At 34.6% G+C, this 23,722-nt stretch overlaps 6 protein-coding genes and 1 pseudogene across 7 annotated transcripts; 3 read left to right on the top strand and 4 right to left on the bottom strand.

Annotated features, from left to right (window-relative positions):
* Positions 1 to 468: 468 nt before the first annotated feature.
* Positions 469 to 2,173, bottom strand: LOC104785926 (ubiquitin-conjugating enzyme E2 variant 1C). 2 transcript variants are annotated; one of them, XM_010511214.3, is made up of 4 exons: positions 1,776 to 2,173; positions 1,200 to 1,339; positions 969 to 1,094; positions 469 to 885 (listed from the first exon to the last, which is right to left on the bottom strand). In XM_010511214.3, the coding sequence occupies exons 1-4, from the start codon at positions 1,807 to 1,809 to the stop codon at positions 745 to 747; spliced, it is 441 nt and encodes a 146-aa protein (XP_010509516.1). In that variant the 5' UTR covers positions 1,810 to 2,173; the 3' UTR covers positions 469 to 744. The 2 variants fall into 2 exon arrangements, with proteins under 2 accessions (XP_010509516.1, XP_010509515.1); XM_010511213.3 differs by having other exon boundaries at positions 1,197 to 1,339; positions 1,776 to 2,000.
* Positions 2,174 to 2,822: 649 nt separating this feature from the next.
* On the bottom strand, positions 2,823 to 6,150 carry LOC104785925 (mitochondrial import inner membrane translocase subunit TIM44-2). The gene is made up of 14 exons (XM_087513235.1): positions 5,762 to 6,150; positions 5,555 to 5,667; positions 5,364 to 5,447; positions 5,194 to 5,269; positions 4,838 to 4,882; positions 4,347 to 4,748; positions 4,196 to 4,264; positions 4,011 to 4,075; positions 3,849 to 3,917; positions 3,701 to 3,773; positions 3,514 to 3,618; positions 3,362 to 3,433; positions 3,220 to 3,282; positions 2,823 to 3,133 (listed from the first exon to the last, which is right to left on the bottom strand). Exons 1-14 carry the CDS (start codon positions 5,834 to 5,836, stop codon positions 3,002 to 3,004), a joined length of 1,443 nt encoding a protein of 480 aa, XP_087369361.1. The 5' UTR covers positions 5,837 to 6,150; the 3' UTR covers positions 2,823 to 3,001.
* A 273-nt stretch (positions 6,151 to 6,423) lies between these two features.
* On the bottom strand, positions 6,424 to 9,767 carry LOC104785924 (B3 domain-containing protein At2g36080-like). The gene is made up of 3 exons (XM_010511210.3): positions 8,665 to 9,767; positions 7,615 to 7,811; positions 6,424 to 6,717 (listed from the first exon to the last, which is right to left on the bottom strand). Exons 1-3 carry the CDS (start codon positions 9,167 to 9,169, stop codon positions 6,679 to 6,681), a joined length of 741 nt encoding a protein of 246 aa, XP_010509512.2. The 5' UTR covers positions 9,170 to 9,767; the 3' UTR covers positions 6,424 to 6,678.
* Positions 9,768 to 17,280: 7,513 nt separating this feature from the next.
* On the top strand, positions 17,281 to 18,318 carry LOC104785923 (putative F-box protein At2g36090). The gene has a single exon (XM_010511209.3). The coding sequence runs from the start codon at positions 17,281 to 17,283 to the stop codon at positions 18,238 to 18,240; it is 960 nt and encodes a 319-aa protein (XP_010509511.1). The 3' UTR covers positions 18,241 to 18,318.
* Positions 18,250 to 19,424, bottom strand: LOC104785921 (casparian strip membrane protein 1). The gene is made up of 3 exons (XM_010511208.3): positions 19,038 to 19,424; positions 18,751 to 18,874; positions 18,250 to 18,661 (listed from the first exon to the last, which is right to left on the bottom strand). Exons 1-3 carry the CDS (start codon positions 19,319 to 19,321, stop codon positions 18,446 to 18,448), a joined length of 624 nt encoding a protein of 207 aa, XP_010509510.1. The 5' UTR covers positions 19,322 to 19,424; the 3' UTR covers positions 18,250 to 18,445.
* A 1,076-nt stretch (positions 19,425 to 20,500) lies between these two features.
* Positions 20,501 to 21,122, top strand: LOC104788973 (uncharacterized; annotated as a pseudogene).
* Positions 21,123 to 21,586: 464 nt separating this feature from the next.
* LOC104788972 (uncharacterized) lies at positions 21,587 to 22,237 on the top strand. The gene has a single exon (XM_010514728.2). The coding sequence runs from the start codon at positions 21,587 to 21,589 to the stop codon at positions 22,208 to 22,210; it is 624 nt and encodes a 207-aa protein (XP_010513030.2). The 3' UTR covers positions 22,211 to 22,237.
* Positions 22,238 to 23,722: the final 1,485 nt, after the last annotated feature.

Here is a 23,722-nt window from a genome sequence, read left to right as displayed (position 1 = left end):
TGCATAGATTGAAAAATAGCCATAAAAATAGTTGTCAATGTTTGTGAAGTAAAAACAAAAAGTCACATGGCGAAAAAGAATAAAGATGGAAAAAAGCTAGAGGAGAGGTAATGGACTGTCGTTAACATATCAAGCTTAAGGTGAAGGAGATAAGACACACTTCCCAAGCCTTGAACATAAGGGACAGACACACCGACATGTTTTCTAATAATACTGGACGTTAGTACGTTACAGCCTTCACTCTTTTGTCCAAATCAAACACGAAACTGAAGCTTTGACACGAGGAACAGAGAGATGAAGACTAACTTGTTAACTGAAGGTCTGAATGATACACATTTTAATAAAATACCTAATCTCGGGCTCAATTTCCAATACCAAACTGCATGAAGAACTACAGTCCAATGATCTTGACCCAGTTCTTGCATGATATGAAGACAATTGGAGAGGTCAAGTCGGGTGACAGCCAAATAAAGCAAACAATTTCACTAACATGAAATAAAGCGAAACAACGCTGCTTTCTGCACCTAGAAGATCAGTTTGCCATATTATATCTAAATTGAGAAGATGAAGACATGATACAACTTTGTCTTCATATATTTTTGCACACAAGGATTAAACTCCAGATGATTTAATCGAACATCATCATTCATCCACAGACACCATTGTTTTTACTTATAGGTACGTAAGAAAAAAGCTTGAGATCAACAATGGAGAAACCCCCCCTCAAAAGGCTTTTGAGAGGTATTAGAAGAAGGTTCCTTCGGGAGGTTGAACAAGCTTCCGGTTATGGGACGCAGCCATCTCCTTCTTCAATTGAGTCAGTATATCCTCCATTGTGTAATCCCTTTGCCAGTTTGCAAGAACTCCAAACTTCTTTGAATCCACCTTGATATCCAAAATCCACATTTGAGTAAAACTAATTCAAAAGCAACAAATCATAAAAAAAATCCAAAAATCACATTTCCTACCACGCCGGTTTCATGGTTGACACAAGTCATGTTGATACGTGAATGGAACCGAACAGTCGGGGGTTTCTCAGGGTAATCTTTGTCACAAAAGAGCTTCAACTGATAAATTCGACCCTCGTGTACAGTCTACACAAACAAAGTACCAGTCAGATGAAACCATTCAAGAAAGACACACAACAAAATGTTTCTATACAAGTGAAGAATTAAAAAAAGAAGAAGAGATATAACTACGTTGTGAGGACCGATGATAGTGCCAGTCCAAGAACGCATATAAATGTCATCTCCATCATCCATTCCATAGCTAACAGTTCCATCTCCAATACCCTTCTCACCTCTTTCAAGCTCTTCCAACAATCTAAAATTCCTCGGAACTATATAATTGTAACAACCACAAGGTAAAACATCTCAGCTCATCACTTAATCCGTTTACATTTCTAAAATAAGTACTCTGTTTTAGTGAATGACACAAAACACAATTACACAAATAAGCTCTCAATTCTAATCAAAGCATGAATACAATCCATCATCACCGCAACCAGAAACTCAGAACCATTGGAATAGTTAAGCTAAAAAAAGAAACCAAACTCAAGAATCGGGATTATCACAGAACGTTATGAGTTCAATACCAATCAAAAGACGAAAACTTTCAAAGTTATAGATAGAGATAGAGATAACAGAGATTAAACCCATAAAACGATCAAGAAGAAAGATCGATTGAAACATATCTAAGATAAACCCCAAGACGCGTTCTCGCCTCAAATCAAAAACCCTAGAAAACTTTTTTAAAAAAAAATCGAAAAAATTTACCGACAACACTCGATGCCCCTGAGCCAAGAGTCATGATTTTGATGAGCTTGAGGTTTCGTTCGAGTCGATTGATTGTGAGATCTGACCAAAATTGAGAGATTCTCTGATTGCGGAGAAGACACAAAAACGCTATTTAGTGGAGAGAATAATCAAAGTCGAACCAAACTTGGGGGAGCAGCTGAATTTGCAGGTGGCAACTATTTATTTTCCGCTACCCAAATTTTTGTTCTCTTTACAATTGAAACCACAAATTTAAGATATTTTCAAGAATAACCCCAAACATACTCGATCATCACTGTTAGTTGATGATTGATTGTAAATTAGTTGATTTATGAGTCTAGTCCAGACTATGAAATCATGGAATTGTATAACTATTTCAGTGAAAATCTACAAAATATGAGAAGAAGAATACAGCAGTTGTGTGAACTTAAAGGGGATTTCTCATCAACTAAGTGATTTAGGCAAAACTGTTGTGTTGATGAGAAGGGTATAATTTGTGTTCGTACTACTATGGATCATCCTTCCTATTGCATTCCCTTCATTTGATGACAATTGTATCTCTCAGCTCCAAGTACTTGAGGGGTCAAAACTGCAGACAAAATGTGAACCCATTTCTTTCCCATGTTACAGAAAAGACAGTTTGGTGCTCAAACCTTTCAGAGGTAACAATAACTCATATGGTTATTATAATAATGAAATGGTCATATCAGTATAGTAATGGAAGACAAGGTGGTCGAAGAAGAGGATCCTCAAACTATTGTACTAGAGGAAGAAGGTTTGGAACTTTTTATCTTCAGAAATGATCAGGCTGACTTGCTGAACAACATGTTTTAGAACAGAAACTTACTGAACAATATCTATGGAAAGGGTCAGGGTAAATTTTGACAGGAAGAAGCAAGAGCATGAGCACTAATCTGTCAAAACTGTTAAAATCCAAATACATATTTGGACTGAAATCGGTAATTTACAAGTTCATTTACTGAATCGGTTATGTTTTTACCCTTTTAAGGCACAAACATAACAAAAAAACTTCGTTAAACTTGAAAATGACTTGGGAACTATTTTATATATTTGTCAAAACTTATTCCCCGGAAACATGGGAAGCTACTCCTTCCCGAGAGAGAAGAAGAACAAGAAAATAAAAATTCAAAGAGTACACAAGATTGAGTAAATGATGGTACATTTGCAAATAGAGAGGCTTAGCTTCTTAGTATAAGTTAGAAGATTTAAATTAGAGCTTGAATACCCATTCTCCGCATCTCTCTGAGCCTCCAAATGGGATAAATCGCATCTTCCCCTAACTCTGATGCCTCCACTTGTTGCATTGCCCAGTCGTAGTGCACCATGTGTATCGTGTCCTATATCCAACACACAACAAATTCTTAATGGACTCTGGCATTGCCCATATGTTTTGAGTTTGGTTTATGATGTTTATTCACAATACCTGGCCTCCTTCTTTGATATTTCCATTCTTGTCGCGAACGCAGTAGATTTGTTGCGTTTGGAACTGACATCAAAGATTATAAATCCATCAGAACCAATTCTTAGCTAAAGGATGACCTCAGAAGGAAAATGAAGATCATTACCGTGACGATGATTACTGGATAATTCCCCATCATCTTTGTCTCTCGAATATCAACTTCAGATACATGCAGAAGCTGCACATCTCGGCCAAAACGATGTTACTCACCACAACACGAAGGAGGATCCAGTGGAACCAAGAACAAAAAAACCTTACCTTGTGATCGAAAAAAAGACCATGAGCCTGGAAAGCTCTGTGCTCTGCCGAGCACCGTTCAATCATTTCCTTGCTGCAATACTTCTTCAAGGCCTTAGCATCTCCCTGCACAAAGATGGGAATTAATTAGAGGCAACAAAAAAGAAGATGGGACAAGATGATCTATATATAAAAACCTGAGTTTTACCTTACTATATGCATTCAAGACTGGTCTGATGGCTTCCTGAACTTCTACAGCAAAGTCCGGCAAGGAAAATGATCTGACCATAAAAGGGATAAGAATATGATTACCAGGGCCATATCTTCAAACCAATAATCAGGTCTCTATAACTTACGGATCTCGGCGGCGTATCTCTTTGTAAGTCGATGCAGAACCTGTTTCCTCAAAGATCTTCTCATTCATGCTGCCAAACAAAAGAATGCACATACAGTTTCTCTATGTTGCTGCAAGTAAGTTAATTTTAAAGGAAGATAGTAAGGGAGCAATTAGAGCATACTCCTGAATCTTGTGAACAATCGGATTATCACTGGTTTCCCATCTTTCCATCACATCTTCTGCAATCTACACGGTCCAAATGCATTGTCGATTTACAATAACAAAACAGTATTAGCAAAGACAGTAATGCAAAATAAGATATTTGAACAAAATTGACTAAAGAGAAGAGTAGAAGATGTCCATTACCTCTTGGCTCTTGTTGACAACAGGCTCACTCATTCCACTAAGACGTTTAAATATAGGATAACCTTGCATCTAAACCAAATTTAAGGTAAAAAAACTCAACAAGGGCCTTTAAAACATGGCATAAGTGGACAAGACAAAGAGGGTCATTTACCTTTTCTCTTAACGATTCCCATTTTTTTTGCCACTTGGACTGTTTTGTTGGCGTAACCACCATCTCCGTTCTCGTACTTCTCTCACCTGTAAATGGCGGTGGAGGAGTATATTCCAGGTGCTTCCTTTTAGATGGGTTTCCACGCAATTCATCCTTTACAATGTCAAGTCCCTTCTTTGCAAAGTCAAGGGGTTTGGCTTCCTTCAGCTTGTGAAACGCCTCTGATAGTTTTGGGGAAGAAATGCTGGATTTGAACTGTCCAAAAAAGGTATTTTGCTCCTCCGTCGTACCTGATTGTTGCTGCTGCTGCTGCTGTTGTTTTTCACCTTCAGTGGTTCCTGTGCTTGATGAACTTGCTGACTCTGCATTCTCCTCCTTTCCGAGCTTGAATGACTCCTTGACCTGACCACAAAAGATACATACCCCAGTTAACAAAAAAAATACCATAATTAAGGACAACAACAACAATAAAAGCGACATTCCAGCAAGACCTCTTCTGTGGCTGCTGAGAGCCTGTCTTTCACACTTGAAGAGACCTGCACCATCAAAGCTGTTTTGTTAGGATTGATTCTTAGCCTTTTACAATGTACAAAGTCGGCTAGTCATACATTAAAAACTGAGTTACAAACTTACAATTCACTAAAACAGTTTAGTTACCAAACTAGGAAAGATACAGCATACGTAGTAGAGCCAATGATTTCAGAAAGAGAAGAAAGCACATACTTAAGTTCTTAACATATGAAAATCAAAATATGCAAAACAAGCAACGAGCAAAAAATATTGCCTTTAAAGCATTCTCGAAAGAGATAATCCGAAACAGAATATGGTTCCAATTACAAAAGCATACCTTTTTCGCCACAGATTCAGCCTCAGTCCAAACTCCATCAACTTGCTTATACAGCTGCTCAGTCGTCTGTTTCGTTCTGCATTTGCCATTCCATTCCAATAAGAGATCTATTTGTATGTCAAAAGTAAAGGTCAACTATATCGTGTACAATTTTACAAATGTGAATTTACCTAACTTTCAGGTCCTCTTTAACACCTTTGAACTCTTCTGCTCTTTCCTTCAACTCCTTCACTGTTTTTTGAAATTCAGGATTGCTACAAAACACCAAAATTGTAAAACAAAACCAAAAAAAGGATTTAACTTTAAAGTTCACATGCCTCCACACATACACATAAAACACAAAATATTTGCATTTTTGTACCTTTCAGCTTCCCCTCTAATTTTCTTGGAGAAGTCACTAAAAACACTAAACCGACGATGACTCGCATACCCATTTCCCTGTAGAAGAAGCCCTAATCTCCCTGCGCCAACTCTCTAAAAAATCAAAACACAAAATCAATCATCGTAATCACAACAACTAGAAAAAAAAAAAAAAAAAAAAAAACGAATCACAAACAACAAAACGAACCCGTTGGTGAGTCAATTGCTGAAAAAGAGGCTGCTTTGTGATTAGTAAATCTCGAACTAGCTTCCTACTCGCCATTACAACAACCTTCGTATCGTACCGTAGTGATTTCAAAAAGAATCAATTTTTTTTTTTTTGAAGAAAGAAACAGAGAGAGAGAGACCCTATAAGCGACCCTTTTGAGAATTTTAGCCGCAATGAGATGGAATCAGATTAAGATTGATAACATATCGGATAAAAAAGAAAGAAAGTTGAAATTTTTTCCTTGAGAAACAAACCAAAAAAAAACCCAGAAGACAGGAGTGTGTGTGTTTGCCTTAAACAGTTAAAGCCCTAGGAGAGGTTTCTCCTCTCTCGATACCATTTTTACAGACTTGTTTGGATACACGGATAGGTTTATATTTCGATATAGCGAATATACGAAGCGTCGTTTCCAAACAGTATATTACCCTCTGTCTATATAGTGTTGGGCCATTTAGCTCATGACTTACGGCCCATGAAATAGTAACGAATTCAATCATAATGGCCCATTAAATAAGTTGAAGTCTTAATGAGTGTGTTGTAGTCTTTGGTTTGGTTTGTGTTTTATTTTTAGAATGTTCGTATTTGCCTTCATAGGATTGGGAATATGAAAGATATACTATAAAAAGAAAAGAGAAAAGATAAAGGGTGGAATGCCAGAACTCTTGAATTCTATACAATTTGTTAGCTATATATTAAAGAAACTAATACATAAGAAGAAAAAAGGAAGAGAGTGAAAATTTTGGGAGAGATTTAAAGGAAGAATCGATTATGATTTTACTTTTAAATAATACAAAATGAACCTTTGTAATATTAAAGGATCAACATCTAAAAACAGCATGACAGGGACCATATATGTGAAGCTTTTGTTTTCTTTCTTATCCTTGTACGTGGGCTTCTCAGCTCGTCCGGTTCACATCTCCTGTGAAACTTAGGTCCTGCAAAATCAATTAAACAATCTTTACAAAAAGAAGAAAAAGCAATTGATCTTTAATTCGAATCCTTGCAAAAGTATCAAGTAGTGTTTCCATTTTCTTTACTTATGTAGTGAAGATAAAGAGATATACAATAATATGTGTTATGTTTAGATAATCTCCCAAAAAAATGGTTATTTGTACTTAATTATTGGGACGAACACTTTGTGAAGAATATGTCCAAATCCAAATATTTTCGTGTCAAATGATAGATTTTATTGTTGATCGGTACGAAAAATCCAATAATAGAGATGTGGGGAACAAGACCTATGTGTCGATATGTATACGTACGCACGTAACATCGACACATCAATTATGCTCATTCATGTATATATAAGGATTAGGTATAGTCGTTTCGTATAGAAGAAAAGTTTGACGGAATTGTCAAATTTATTGTTCTTGAAGATCAAAAAGCATATGATAAAAATGAGAAACGTGCCTAACAATAACAAACATTAATAGTAATAACACTTATATAGTAGTAACAACTTTAATAATAACAATGGACCTCACTTTCTTTTGGGATAAGATTTTTGGATAGACCACTCGGCGTGATATATGAACAGTACATCTTCACTCTCTAATGTCCTCCCCAACCCAATAAATAAAAAGACTATTTGTTCCTATCCTTAGTTTCTAAATAAGTTTCTAAATAAAACTAGAAAACATTCTTGACTTTCTTAAGCGAACGTATAGAGAGATAAAGTAACTTACGTTTGAATTTGAAAACGCGTGAATGAGAAACGTAAAATGTCGGTTAAAAATGATATGGACATCTACTTAGATAAACTACTCTACAACGACTTAAGCAAAATGAAAACAAATTAGGTTATTAATTTAAAAATAATAAGTGAAACGTACCATGTAGTACGGAGGAGGATAGTGTTGTTGTTGTTGCTGAGGGTAGAAATGAAACTGGTCGTTATTTGTTGTACATGTGTTAGAACCATCAGGTGTGGATGGCTCCGACCAGTCTGAGTCTAGCTGGCACTCCATGTTCACTCCGAATAGTCTCAATGTCTTCGAATTCACTCTCTGGCTCTCCACCGCTTGACCCCCTGTGTGCCATTCAATTAAATTAATTAACATATAAATTTAATATAGAAACTGAAATCGAGGAATCTATAATGGACAACTACCGAGAGACTTTAGTCAGATTTATCCCAAAAAGAACAAGACTTTTAATCAGATGAGAATTTCCAATTTTGGTACTCTCAGATGACAAGCTTTACCACAAGGAGACGCCACGTCTATACATGTATATTATATGCGAGTAAGTAAGTAATAACATTGGTACTAAAAAATGTCCCCATCACATGTAACAATTAAACATATACATTTGAAAAACAAGTATACACTATATACTCTAAATTAATTATGTTTGATGATGGGTTTTGAACTTGGACAATTTCTTATGTTGCGTATATATATACACGGATTTATAAGTGTAGATAAATTATATAGTGTAAAATGGAAATGGAGAACGAGTAGGTGTAAGTAAGGATACGCAACAAATGTCACGTAGAGCAGATAATACGAATCCGATTCTGTTTCTATGGGCTTCCATCATCTCTTTATTTTTACTTCTCTACTTACTTTAAAAGCGCGTCTAACCTCACGCTCCCAAACAAGATAAAGATTTTGATTTTTCAATTGGGTCACGTAACTTCATATGGTTCATGAAATAGATATTCAACTTTTTAAACTTTAATAAAAGGATCGCATTACTCCTTAAATTTTAACTCCGCTAATATCTACTAAATATGTGCATGGAACATGAATTATATACGTTGAAAAAAACTAGAAGCGACAAAATGGATTAGTTAATAATCTAGGCTAGCTAACGAATTTGGGGTTTAGTAGTTTCACTTTATTAAAAACAAAAACAAAAGCAAGAAGAGGGAAGGGTACCTGCATGAGGATGATATTGGAGCGAGGCATTGGATTGATGATGGCGATAAGAGTCGGAGGAAGAAGAAGAGTCACCGCGTCGTCTCCAGCCAATGAAGAATCTACCACCATCAGCACGGTGGCGATGGAAGAGAACGACGTCTCCGGCGTCAAGGTTCTTTTCCTTGACGTATCTGCTCCAGCCTTTGGTCAAGACGTAACTCTGGCTACTGTTCCAATACGAGTATCTGAATCTCCATGGCTTACCTTCCTCGTCCTCGAAGCAGAGGAGAAGTCCTTTCTCCACCGCGTCTGCGGCGGCTGCAGCTAGTGGGAAGTATCTCTCGGCGTGTTGCTTTGGGATGACGAGGCGGTTGAGTTTTCCGACGTCGCTTGGGGTTAAAGGTTTCTCGAAGAGAGCTTCTTTTTCTTCCACGACGTCGTTTTGGTGGTGTTGTTGTTGCTGCTGTTGTTGCCACATGAGAGAATGGTAGTGGAAATCGCTTGAGTATTGGGTTATTGACATTTGAAAGAGAGAGAGAGGAAAGAGATGTCAAATAGTGATGAGAAAGAAAGAGGAAGTTAAAGGGCAAATATTTTTTGAGATACCAATGCTCCTTTAGGGAGGGTACATGTATCTGCCTCTATTTATATATCCATGTTTATGTATAAGTTTCAAAGAAAGAGAAATTAAATTTGATATATAATTATCAAGTATGTATATAAAAATATATGTAAGATATGCCTTTCTAGTAATTTCTATATATCATTGGAGATATAAATTTCTATGTAAAAGAACAATAAAAAATTAGACTCATAAATTTCAGTTTTCAATATAAATTTTAATATTCCTGATCATAAATGTAAAAAGTTTACTTACAAAACAAAGAAAAATATGAAAAGGTGGTTGATGATAATACTATACAATACTAATAAGGACTTGTTATCTAGTGGTATTTTAGCTAGGGTGTATAGATTTCACATTTTGATATTTATGAATGCACATATCTATATTTACATGTGAGATGTGTTTTGTCGGGATAAGGCACATGTTATCGCATTATCCTTCATTTTCTATAGCTTACTACTAAACTTGTCAAGCACGTGCTCTCCATTCACCACCCAACAAATCATCCAGTTATCTCATTCTTAATTATGTTAGTTTTGACATATTGACATTTGTATTACTAATTAACTGACACTACATAGTATTGATTTCTTACAATACAATTATATTATTTTCGTTGTATATTACTTGATCCTACCAGTTTCATCAGGTACGGTTGAATTATCATCAGGCTTTGTATTAAACTTACTTAACACAACACCATATTTTCTACATGAGAAAATATTGTATAGTTTTAACCAGAAAAAATATTGTATAATTCCAGAAATAGTAAGGTAGCCTATTCTATCTTTGATGATAATGCAAATATTCTTAGATTATATTTTTAAAAAGTGAGAAAAAAAATATATATATAGGCAGATACATGGACCAAAGCCTAGAAAAGATCTTTTGTCTCTTAACCAAGAAGATTTCTATGTACAGCCTTTCCTTATTTAGTTTTTTTCATCACGTGCATGACACATCTCATTAATGTTTACGTATTGTTCATAAAATTTCGAAAAATGTTTGGCTCTAACTATTTTATGTGATATGATTTATTATGTATAAAATAAAATAAAAAATAAAAAGAACACATATGATATAGCTTTGTGTGTGTTTCCAAAGAAAGAGTCGTGGGAGGGATAGAGATAAGATCTGTCTTCAATTGTCTGTCCTCTTTCTACAGTCGTGTTTCAATCCTCTCCTCACAATCTCCCCTCACTAACAAACATATAATAAAACAAGAATATAAAATTCGCAAATGTATTACGTAAACCCAAAACAAACTTTTCTAATTTGTTACTCGCTTTTTGTTTTTTATGTCTTCCAGACTACTTTGTCCTCTTTGTTTCCTTTTTCTGACATATTTATCACAATCTGTCAGTATGCTCTTCAGAGATTAATTTTTCCAAAATCTGATAAAGTTAGATTATAAATGTTAGGTGAGTATTCAACGGGATCTTATAGTAATCATCATGTTTATGCAATGTAGATTAAAAATACTTCGATTTCAAAAGTGTTAACATTTATTTAAATAAATTTAGTGATAATGTACATAACAATTCAGTTTTGCATTTACTGTGTACATATAAAACTAAACTAAGTTTATTGTAATGTAAAGGTCTATAGAAGAGAAGTTAAAAACTCTCTTTGCTAATTGTTCTCATAGAGAAGAAGTAGACAAACAGGCGGATCGTTACAGAAGTTTTAAACTTGTGTGACAAATTTCATCTTATTCTGTGTACCTTAACTTAGGTTAGTGATAATGAAATGCAGTACATAACTTTAAAAGGTGTAACGATTATGTATAGAAAAAACGTCATATGTTTATAATATATCGACAACTTGCTTTGTTTTTTTGGTGACGTTATATCGACAACTTGTTTAGATCTGAAGCCTATTAATTCGAAAAAGTTTCGTCCACCAAAAAGTTGTTATGTGATATTTCTGTATATGTAATATTTTAATAAAAACCAGGTCAAGTGATAGATAATACCTCATCCTCGATCGCTGCGAAACTTCCTCAATTTCCAAGTAGATTCATTCTATCATCAGGTAAAACCCCTGTTTCTTCAATTCCACTACTGACATCAATGTTTCTCCACAATTACACTTTACCTACTTATGTGAAATTACTTTGTAAGAGTTAATTAGAGAGTTCTTCTAAAAATGAAAGAAGATAGTACGAAAGAGGAAAAGTTCCCTTGAAAATTTGATTAAATGCATGTTAAAAATGGATTAATTTATCTTATCATAAAAAAAATGCTGCAATATGAGTACGTTTAAGAAAGGAAAAGAAAACAATAATGAGAAGAGCAGCAGAGAAGGAACATGGATCCTTAGCGACGAATCAAGATAGGGAATCATAAATAAAAATATACTAGTATACTCCATATAGATAAAGAGAGACAAACAAATTCCAAGAAATTGTAAAATTTTAGGAGAGATCTTTGGATTCATAAAATGAATAAATAAAAAGACACATTATGAGATTATATTGTAAGGAAAGTGAGTGAGACTAAATAAGCTTGACCATGCACGAAGGTCATATATGTGCACTACGCTTATGGCTATCTTGCTTTGGTGTACTTATTTTGATTCCCTTTTGGCAATTATTGTGTTCCCGTTTGTGATCCCAATACGACTAAATATCTATGACTATGCTCTTTACATATAAAAAGGTATATATATGATTCATATACATGCTGCGTATACAACTAAAATCTTCATGTTAAGCTGTGACGTAAACCAATATTTCTCAAGTACATATATAAATTTATCAATTTGAATAGCGATTCAAAACTTCGGGTTAGATTAATGAATGGTTCGGGATGAGCAATTGGAAATGATTTTCTGGACCGGGTATCAAGTCGAAGTCTCTTGGACCGATTATATATTTCAGTAAATGCAAATGTTCTATAAAAAAAAAATGCAACTGTTCTGAACTACTATTCGATCTCCTATTTGATTCAAATTTTTAACCTGAACAACTACGACGACAGTCCATAAATAACTATTGTAAGTAAGTTATAATTTATATTTTATCCCAAAAAATCTCAAATTAATAGAAGAAAATACTTTCATATCAATCAACTATATATATGGTATGACTGTGATGTTCTATAGTTGTTTGTGTCTAAAATAAGTCTTATATTATTGAAATATTTGTTATGTAAATATACAGTTCCATAGGTTTCAGAAGAACAAACACATTAGCTACGGGACAAGTTATTACCAATGGGCAATGGACATGCTCTAACATTTTTTGGCTTTTTAAAAATAAAAATATTGTAGTGGTTTTGGAAGAGATCAAACAAATATACTAATTAGTTTAACTTGTTTTTCTAACTCAGTAAAACTTTGCCATCATTTAGAGCAGTAATCTTTTGCAAGGGAAACAACCAGTTAATGTTTTCAATCACACAAATCGAGAATTAGGGAATTAACTTTTAATGAAAAACCGAATATGATACACTTATTTTCCTTAATCATGTGTCAAAAGTCTATAGATGTTGGTGAAGTGACCTTAATACAGTGGCAGGAGGTAAGTCTATTTGTAGAAGACACTATTACATCCGGAATCAAATCCTGGTTCCTACGAATGTAGGAATTTAGCTAATGAGCCAGCCAGTTGTGGTTCAAGGGTTAAAAAAAAAAAAAAGTCTATAGATGTTGGACCTAATTTTTAGCTAGCTAGGCAAGCTATGATGCAATATCAAGTATCAACCAATATTGATTTCATGGCTTGTTTGCCTGAGCTTTACATGAATGAAAGACACTTTTTTGGAAAAAATGTATTTTCTGTATTATTTGGAGTCGAGGAAAATATTATCCTATGTTTATCACAAATATAGTGTAGGTAGCTTAGCTTGATGAAATATTGAAGAAAAATAAAACTAACGGAATATCATTAGTCACTAAAAAACATACTTTTCGGCAGGGACGAACATATTTCCAAGTTCCTACCCTAAAGGCCTAAACCAATGTTTTGTCACGTCGTTTCAAATATGGTAGCAGCCAAAGACGTAGCTCCTCCGACTAAACTAATAGTGATGATCAACTTATGCAGCATTTCAGTTCGTAATTATATATTTGTTTACAATTGAAAATATAGTTTTAAGAAAAAGGCATCAAAATTTCAATCATATAGTGACAAAGAAAAAAACATTATCAGAAGTATCTAGACTAGTATACCCACGTGCCACTACGTACACACCTATGTCTAAGTATGTGTGCATTGTGCATGTACATTTGTGTACATATACACGTACGATATTTGTAGGCTAGCTTTTGATTGCGAAATTAATGTAATAATTAAAAAAAAAAAAAAAAAAGACAAAGAATCCAAGTTTGATTTAGTAGGTATCTGACACACCTGGATTAATACTTAAAAAAATATTGTTTTGAAAAAGATATGAGATCATCTGTGCAAGTTCATTGCACTTAGAAGTAATTGAGTACAAGATTGCTTTTCAGTACAGAGAATTATGGCAAGAATAATACATGAGTACTGACACAAATGAGATGTCTTAAACAAATGATGTAATTAAGTTTGTAATTGGACTTGATAGTTTAAAAGTAATCCAAGTCCATATGGACAGATGAATGCTATTATTATATTTTCTCTTTAATTACGTTATATATTATAGAATGTATACTGTATACCATGGACGAGATTATGGATGTACTCATCATAAGCATATAATTAGCATGAGAATTTGGAGACCTAACCGTGGTACCATAATATTCCAACTGTTACATGGACCCAAACTTGGGCCTTTTTGAATATAGTCTCTGCGTAAAATTTTGTGGAAGTATCCAGGCATTGGCCGAGGAGCAGAAAATAAATAATATAGGAGCCCAATTCTGACCGGTTTAGCGTACCGGAAACCGGAAGAACCTGATCCAAAATTGTGGCATGGAAAATCCAACCAAATAAAAGTTTGATCGACACATCACCGTTTTACAAGGATTGTTCATTTCCTCCATATTCTATGATATTTGTTACGTGATTATATTCTAATTTGTAGGGAAACTTAGTTATTAAACAGACATTGCTCCGAGATCAAAACTGCTTATCCTGCATCCTAGCCGAGGTTATCCTTGCTTCCCAAAAGTAAATCTACGAACGAAGAGAGGCATATAACTCACAAACTTTAGCAAAAAGTTAGGTTCATTTTTAATGATATTTTCAGTTTTTTTTTGTTAATCATGAACTGTAGATGTAGTATATTCGCTTAAGATCAGTGCTTGGCTATATAAGATATATATACAATTCAAAATGTAACTGTATATCTTATATACAGTGGATATTAGTCTGTCAAAAAGCGAAAATTAGGTTTAAAGTAGGAACCGGATACACATACAATAATGAAACGTTGAATTATTTTAATATATGACGCAAATGAAACCGACAATATTGTTAGTTTATTAAGTGTGTATTAATCTATTAACCAAAAACTAATAAATTTAGAAGTAGCAGAAAACTTATATAGGTCTCACAACAATAAATAAAAGAACGGTTTAAAACAAAAACTTCGTCAGATCAAAATGCCATATGGACTGGTCATTGGGTTGGCTCTGTGAAGGCCACAGTACGTGTGCATGTGCTTTAGACTGGTGCACCTGACCAGTGGGTTGGCTCCGCCAAGTCCATCGATCCAATGCTGCTTCCCAAACAAGTCCTTTATGGCCATAAACTTCATCTATTTGTCGTTTTTATCGTTTGTCTATTTTTACTCTGATTTCCAATTATTTTCGTCAGTTTATTTATTAAAACGTTAGAAACTCTACAATTTTTTTGTTTACACACTAAGAAAAATTGAAACAATGACGAAAAATCCTTTAAATAGGATTTGAAACAAAGATTTTAAACCCTTATATTAACATTTACCCAGTAACTACTAGTATCTTAATTAACTCTATAGATATATATATACACTGTATAGTATTAGTATATTTCAATACTTTAAAAAGCCAAGACGACGTTATTAATCAATTATTTTCAGTCACGCTGATGTAAATCATTGTTGGTCTTTCCTTTTCTCTTCGAGCCTTTTCTTTTTGGTTATTACATTACTAGTCAAATTTTTTTATTTAACACAAAGAACTGTACAAACCTAATCGATAGTGATCTCTTGACTCAAATTTAAGGCAACCCTTAATCTAGTGTTGTTCAAAGGTTGTCCATTCCCTGCTGTTTGTGAAATTATATTAAATTGTAAATAATGTCTCATTTGTCAATGTTCAAGAAAAAAAAAAAAAGCAAAGTACTAATTACGCAGATGGCGATTGGATGCATGAAAACGAAATTGCTTAACCAAGGATCATGCGAATTTACACGGTTGTTTAAGTGTTTATTAGACTAAACAATATATAACATATGAAATATGATTCATAAAATGGAATGAAATTTGTATATTCAAAAATATAAAAGTTAAAACTCAATTAACCTACACGACTAAAAAGTTCAAATAAAATAATACTAAAAACGTCACTGTGTCAGTTTGCGTCGGCATTTTTTTCCATCAACCAAAAAACTAAAATATCCAACCATTGTGTCTCATATTTTGGTTAATAGTACTGTGTATGTAGCCGAGCCGACCCTTGGTAGTTTAATTGAAATGATATCATATATTTAATTTACAATACCGGCTGAACAATCAAATACAAGAGGGCAACATGGGCCATCCCTTTCCTACCTCCTTACGTATCTTTATAACTCCTTTGTTTGTGAATGTCTCGTCGCATCTGTGTGTATGTTTATGATCTTCATCACTTTATGTTTTTTTTGCATAAACACTTTTAAGGATTCTGACATTGGTTGTGCGTTGTGCCTGTACTTTCATGTCTTTTCTTTTGGTATATGTGAACTGTGTTATTATAGATCAAATTTCGAAGCTAGAAAAATGAAGCATATATATGTATATATAATATTTTGTTATATGAAATTACGTTAACGTTATAGGTAATTATCGTAATAGCTAGAAACACACCCAAAAACAAAAACAAAAAAGCTTAATTAGTAAATTCAGATCTTTTCTACAGAAACTAATGATGATCAGAGCTCTACGAGCGAGTGAGCACACATTTGTGTGCAAGAGATTTAATAAGTGAAACCAAGAAATATTTCTGATTACTTGTTCATTTGCAAGACAAATGTTTAGTTTTTTCTCCTAATGCAATTTATTTCCCATCGCTTCTTTATAAATCAACCAAACTTTAATTACTAGTATTAAAAACAAACGATGACTAAAATTAGCATCTTCAAAATTCTGTTTGAATAGTAAATACAGTTTGACAAACAATACGTACCAGTTGTTGAATAATATGTCTAATTGACAAAAGAGTATATGATATTTTCAATAGAATATATCTACATATTACTACTTCTCTAGTGGATAAATCAAGATCAAGTTGTCTGGAAACTTAATGCCTCTGAGGTGATACTTTGACGACTAAGTATTTTTGCCTGGACATTTTATATGTAAACTTTCTAATTTCATCTCAAAAATTCATTTAATTCATAGTATCCTGAATCATGTAATTTTAGTTTCGAAACAGATTATGAGTTAAAATGGTTATCGAAGAACTTGGGTTAAATATAACTGAATGTTGAATTTAACTGAATTTATTCATGATTTTTTACAGAATCGACAGAAAAAAGTCTAGCAATTACAAAAAAAAAACAAGTGAATTAATACAAATAAATTATATATTACATATATTTTTATTATTACAAGCTAGTCAAAAATCTATATTTTAGTAGTTATTATTATCATTATTCTTCTTCAACGCCAACATAATTGCGTCAATTATTTATTATTTTATTATAACTAAAGAAAATGACGTTAATAAATAAAAATATCAAGTAGCAGTGGTATTATTGTAATAAAAGAAAAAAAGATGGACCATTTTCGCAAATAAAAAGACTTTGACGCTCTTATATAAATACCCCTCTACTGATTAACCCAAAAACATCATTAACTAATCACTCCCTAATTAGTAAAAATAATCACTCGAAAACAGAGATGGCCACTTCCTCCTCCACCGTAACAGATACAGATTTAATCTCCACCGTCCATCAGGACATCATAGAGTCTCACATCTTGACACGTCTCGACGGCGCAACCTTAGCCTCCGTCTCGTGCGTCTCCTCGCATCTTCACAGTCTCGCTTCAAACGAGATCCTCTGGTCCAAAATCTGCCGATCCACGTGGCCTTCTTGCTCTGACGGTTCTCGTTCTTTTTTCTCCGACGCGTATTCTATGGTGGAAATGGAAACAACCACCGCCGCCGGTTCATTCTCTGATCTCGACCGTCTGTTTCCGGAACTGATCTCCGCCGTTGATCTTCGCTACAGAGGGGAGTTGATTCTCAGCAGAGTCGTGAAGACGGAGACCACGACGGCGTGGTTTCAGAGCTCTCCGTTGAGGATCGATCTGGTGGACGGGAAGGATACGGTTGCGACGCCGATTAAACGAAGGCGGAGGACGGAAGACACGTGTTGTGATCTGGAGAAGGATTTGACTCTGAGCTGGATCGTGATTGACCCGATCGGGAAACGAGCGGCGAATCTGTCGAGTCACCGGCCGGTGTCGGTGCAGAGGAACTGGATAAGCGGAGAAGTGGAGGCGCAGTTCGCGACGGTGGTGGAGACGGAGGAGTGTGTGATCACGGTGGTCACGTGCGGTGAGGAGGAGATGCACGTGAGGGAGGTGAGTCTCAAGGTTGAGAAGATGGAGGGAACGCATTTGAACGGTGGGGATAGTTTGGTAATTTTGAGGAAGGTAATGGAGGGTAAAAGGGTAAATGGAAGACATAGAGAAGTAGAATCGAAGAGGAGACACGAAGAGTTTATGGAGAAGAAGAGAGAGATGAAGGAGAAGAAGATGAGGGTAGAATCGGTATTTGACATTTTGACTGTATCTTTTGGGATTTTAGGCTTTGTGTCTCTTGTTGTGTTTTGTCTTTGGAGAACCTCTACATGAGTCGGAAGCTTTTAGTAAATTGACCCAAGAGCCAAAGAGACAAATTTTAAAAAAAAAAACATAAAACAACTTCTTCAATTACATTTTCACACAATAATACCAATTCTCATGTTACACAAAGAGCACAAAGCCACAACACATATACAAGAGGAAACACTAGTTCCGTACATTACGGTCTTGACACTTGTAAAAAAGGGGAAATATATCAATGCCTCTTGAGGGCGACGGCGGAGATGATGATGAGAACGATGAAGAAGAGAATCGCGATAGAAGCGGCTACAACAGCGGTGCTAACGTTCTGGCAGAAATCTCCAAATTGCTGACAGATAGGGAGCCAGTTGGTGTTTGGGTTGCCGTTGTGTGCAAGGTAGACGATTGATGCTGCCGCTGCTGCTGCTGATGTGTTGAGCGTCACGACCAACTTTATATATATAACATCATAACATAAAAGAGAGTGAGTTATATAAAATTAAGAAATAAATGAAGAATAGGGTTATAAGGTTAAGTTACAGTATCGCAGATGAGGAGGACCAGCCGGGGCGCAACAGCGAGTGGACGGATAATAGCTATGATGGAGAAGGGAAGTGAAAGGACGAGATAGCTGGCCACTATGGCTACGGCTATCACAAAGAACCTTCAGATAATATATAATTTATTAGGTCACTAACCGCACATATATATATAGTACACTATAACAAACTAAAGGTATGTTTCACCGTATTTAAAGATATACTATATGCATTAGTTTTGTAAATATGAAGTAAAATAAGTAATTAAGAAGATAGGAATGGACGTACTGAAATGCTGGAAGGTCATCGTAACCGGCTTGGAATTGGAGGAACTGAGTGAAGAAGGGTAGAGTCTCCTCAGCGGTGTACATGACAGAGGCAGCCCCAATGGTGACTGCTATGGCCCCCAAACGGAGGAGGAAATCGAATATGGCCAAACCTCTCTTGGCGCCACCTCCTGTGGCGGTTGCCACAAAGCCCTTCTTCTTCTTCCCGTCAACTACGACATGGCTTGAACTTTTGGTCACGGTGCTTGGCTCGCCGACGTCAATGGTGGTGGACTCTTTCGTCATTTTCTTGTAGTTGGGGGTTTAAGAAATACTAAGTTGTGTGCTTTGTGTGTATTGTGTATTGGAAGGTTTTGTAGTTGTTGTGGGAAACTAATGGAAGATGGACAAGAGTTTATATAGTGCTTGTATAATTATGCAGTGGTTAATTAGGAATAATTAGTAGCTAACTAATGATTAGCTTTTTAAAATGGTTTGATATTGAGTTTAGTTGATTTGTTAGAGTATGGGGAGAGGAGTTGTTCATTGCTTCTTACTTTCCCCCACTTATTTGGGTTTGAGCTAAACAATTGAACTCAAAAAGAAATTGTAAACTAATGAAGTTGGTATCCGTTCGTAGGCACAAAGGTCAATTGTATGTTAATCAAACGACTAAACTACTTTTTTTTTTCCAAGCGAAGCAGAAAATTATTATATGGTTATCACTTATACCATGTCAATTCCGGAATCGGAAATTGATTTTGTCTTTTAACATATTTTTATTATAACTTTGATTTCATGTTTTTAGTTTACTCTTGTATATGGATCATTATCGAATTTTGTCAATCGAAAACTAATTTGATTAATATTTATTAAAACACAAATTGAAAAAATTAACGCTTTCAAAAAATTTGACACCTGCTCACTTATAAATTTATAATATTAGTTTGGTAATTTAATATCAACATAATAATACACAATTTTAGTTCACAACTATAATTAATATTTCTGTAAAATCTTTTCAGGAAATAACAGAGCTTAATTACCAAGTGTACCATTATGGTACTACCATATAACTCTTTCTAGTTGGATCAGTTCTTAAAACATAACCCTAATAAGTTATGTTGATTGCAATCTTGGGCTGAATTGGACTTATCGGATTGACATCTATTAACTATCATAGAACCAAAATCATTTTTTTTGCCCAAAAAAAGAGAAAGAACCAAAAATCATTTCAATCTTTTGATTCTAAGAGCTTCCTACATTCATAACAAAGTAAATAAATCATATCCTCCTTAATTAAGCTGCTATACTCCAGCAAAATATTCCCCTAGATATGTAGTTAAAAAAAAAATCCTATTCTTCTTTTTTTTGTTGTTCAAAATTCAAATTCTGTAACGTAATCTTTAATGTTCGGATTGATATCTTATTTAACTTTGTCTATTGCACCGGCCCTGTCCGTATCTCTTTCAACTCAGATCAGCAATGGCTAGGATCAGAAGAATCCCAAAGCGCCATACTCACCACCAATACCACGTCGATTTCTTTGGAGAAGGTTTGATCGTCACGGTTACTCACACTGCCTCAGTGATCCGCCAATGGATCCACACCGTCCGCCACAACAACCGTCTACGTTCGTCACACCCTCTCGTTATTGGTCTCGGCGTCCAATGGACACCTCATGGTACCGATCCTCCTCCGAAAGTTCTCCAACTATGCGACGGTAACCGCTGCCTCATCATCCAGTTGTCTTACTGTAAGCGCATGCCCAACACCCTCCGAAGTTTCTTGGCCGATAGAAGAATCACTTTCGTTGGATTCTGGAACTAGCTACCAAGACAAGAAAAAGCTCGAGAGATTCGACCATAAGTTGGAGATCTGGAGACTTCTAGATATAAGAGAGTATCTGGTATCGTGGCTTGTGAGTAGTTCGTTTGAGAAAATTGTGAAGGTGTATTTGGGGCATGAAGGAGTGAGGAAAGATAAGGAGATATGTATGAGTGATTGGGGAGTTCGCAACCTTTCTCACGATCAGATAGTTCTGGCGTCACATGATGTCTATGTTTGCTGCAAGCTCGGTGTTAAGGAACGTCTCTGGAAAGTGTGAGATTAAATCTTTCTTTTGTTGGCTTGTGTTGCAAGGAAAGAGCTGTTGGTTGAAAATAATTTATGTCTTTTATTGTTCTTTAAAGTTTAAACTCAATAATAAACAATTTAAGAACTTTTTCTTCTGTGACAAATTCACATTTGAAATTAAACCCTTTACTCGCTATTTCAAATCTTATGTCAAATTGTCAACATTGGTCATGAACAAAAGCAATGAATTAAATGGAACTACTATAACGTACAGCTACTATAAACCAGCTAAAAACAGAACTTCAAAGTTCGTTCGTTTATAAAGTGGGCCGGTGAAATCTAAACGGAGGAATATTCTAGCATATTATGGTGATAAGTATTAAAAGAATTAAAATATTATCTATTAATATCAAATCTTATTAAGGGATACGAATTAGCCTCTATATATTTTAATGTGTCAATTCTCTTGAGACACTGTCGTTCTCTATAATCGCCATGGCTAAGATCAGAAGAAGATTCCCAAAGCGCCATATCCGCCGAGACGTACACCACGTCGATTTTTTTGGACAACGTTTGATCGTCACGGTCACTCATACTACTTCAGTGATCCGTCGATGGATCCAAAGCATTCGCTTCTTCAGCCGTCTTCGTTTGTCACACCCTCTCGTTGTCGGACTCGGCGTCCAATGGACACCCCGTGGTCCCGATCCACCACCGGACACTCTCCAGTTATGTGTTGGTATCCGCTGTCTCATCATCCAGTTGTCTCACTGTAAGAGCATGCCTAACGTCCTCCGAAGTTTTTTGGAAGATCGCACAATCACTTTTGTTGGCGTCTGGAACAGCCAGGACCAGGACAAGCTCGAGAGATTTTACCATCAGTTGGACATCTGGAGACTTCTCGACATAAGGTACTATCTGCCTATTTGGCTCCGGTATAGTTCCTTTGAGAAGATCGTGGAGGAGCGTTTGGGGCACAGAGGAGTGAGGAAAGATAAGAAGATATGTATGAGTGATTGGGGCGTTCACAAACTTTATTATGATCAGATAGTTCAGGCATCACATGATGTCTATGTTTGCTGCAAGCTCGGTGTTGAGGAACGTATTTGGGAAATGTGAGATTTAAATCTTTCTTTTGTTGGGTTGTGTTGCGAGGAAAGAGCTGTTCTTTTAAAATTATGACCGTTTATTTTATTTTTAACTCAATAATTAACGTTTTTTATTTTTTTTTGTTTTTTACTACCGCTTTGAAATTTCAAAGTCCCTTACAATTAATCACTAATTTGATGTTATGCTCATATTTGTTATGAATACAATTATACAATGCATGTGATATTAATCACAAAAAAAGAGTTAATCAATGATTCAATATATATGCTCGGATTATCGATAAGTAACATATATAACGCTTTCTAACTGGATCAGGTTCTCAAACATAGCCCTAAAAACTTATGATGATTGCAAGTGTGGGCTGAATTGGACGTACTTATTTGATTGACATCTATAGATTATCATAGAACCAAAATTCAGAAGTTCCTAATTTAACACGAAAATCATATCCTCCTTAATTAATTAAGCTGCTATATATATATATTCTCCTAGATATTTGATAAAATCATATTCTTCTTTTTTCTTTTAAAAATTTAAATTCTGTGATTTGGGCGTTCGCAGTCAGATAGTTTTGACGTCACATTATTATGTCTATGTTTGCTGCAAGCTCGGTTTTAAGGAATGTCTCTGGAAAGTGAGAAGTTGAATCTTCTTTCTTTTGTAGGGTGTGTTGCAATGAAAGAGCTGTGGTTTGAAAATATTTCATGTCTTTAAATTTTAATTATCCCCTATATATTAATAGAGAAACACATTTGAAAAAAAGCTGATGTGTCGCCGCCACAAAGCTCATGACACTTTTTTAGCAAAATACCCTTAATTTTTTTAATTAATCACAGCTCTATGCCATTGTATTTATTTTAAAAAATAATTAACTGAATAATAATTAGATATGTCATCATTTCTCACACAAATTTAATGTTAAAGTAAAATTTCACTAAAACTTACTTACAAATATACAAGTCAAAATTATATTGATTTCTTAAAATTAATATAAATATTGATTTCTTAAAATCAACATAAGTAAAATATTCTAAAAGGCTATAAAAATATATCAATTAATATAAAGTTAATAAAAATAAAAAACATATAACTTATTAACATAATCATATAAAAATGAAATGTTATATGTTAGTATTATTACCATAATAATTTAAATAACAAGCTTACAACAATTATTAAAATGGATTATAAAAAGAAGCATATTACTCCTGAAATATCTCTAACTCATTAAAAGAAACTTAATTACCAATAAATATAGATTTATATATATTCATAAATAAATATAAAAATGACAACAAATTAGGGGATATCATGATGTGTGATTCTATATATATAAAGTTAACTTTTCTCTCTTCTCATTCCTCCACATCATCATCCACCTAAGCAATGATATATATATTTTTTGCATTAAAAATAAAATTTTAAATATTTATTCATTGCATATTTATTACTCATAATTAATAATATAAAAATTAAATAAAAATGAATTAATTAAGATTACTTAAAATTTTAAATAGTAAA

The sequence above is a fragment of the Camelina sativa genome, chromosome 5, assembly GCF_030686135.1.
Source record: "Camelina sativa cultivar CO46 ecotype springtype chromosome 5, ASM3068613v1".
Lineage (NCBI taxonomy): Eukaryota > Viridiplantae > Streptophyta > Magnoliopsida > Brassicales > Brassicaceae > Camelina > Camelina sativa.
Note: the sequence above shows the minus strand (reverse complement) of the source record. Positions and strands in the feature narration are given on the sequence as shown.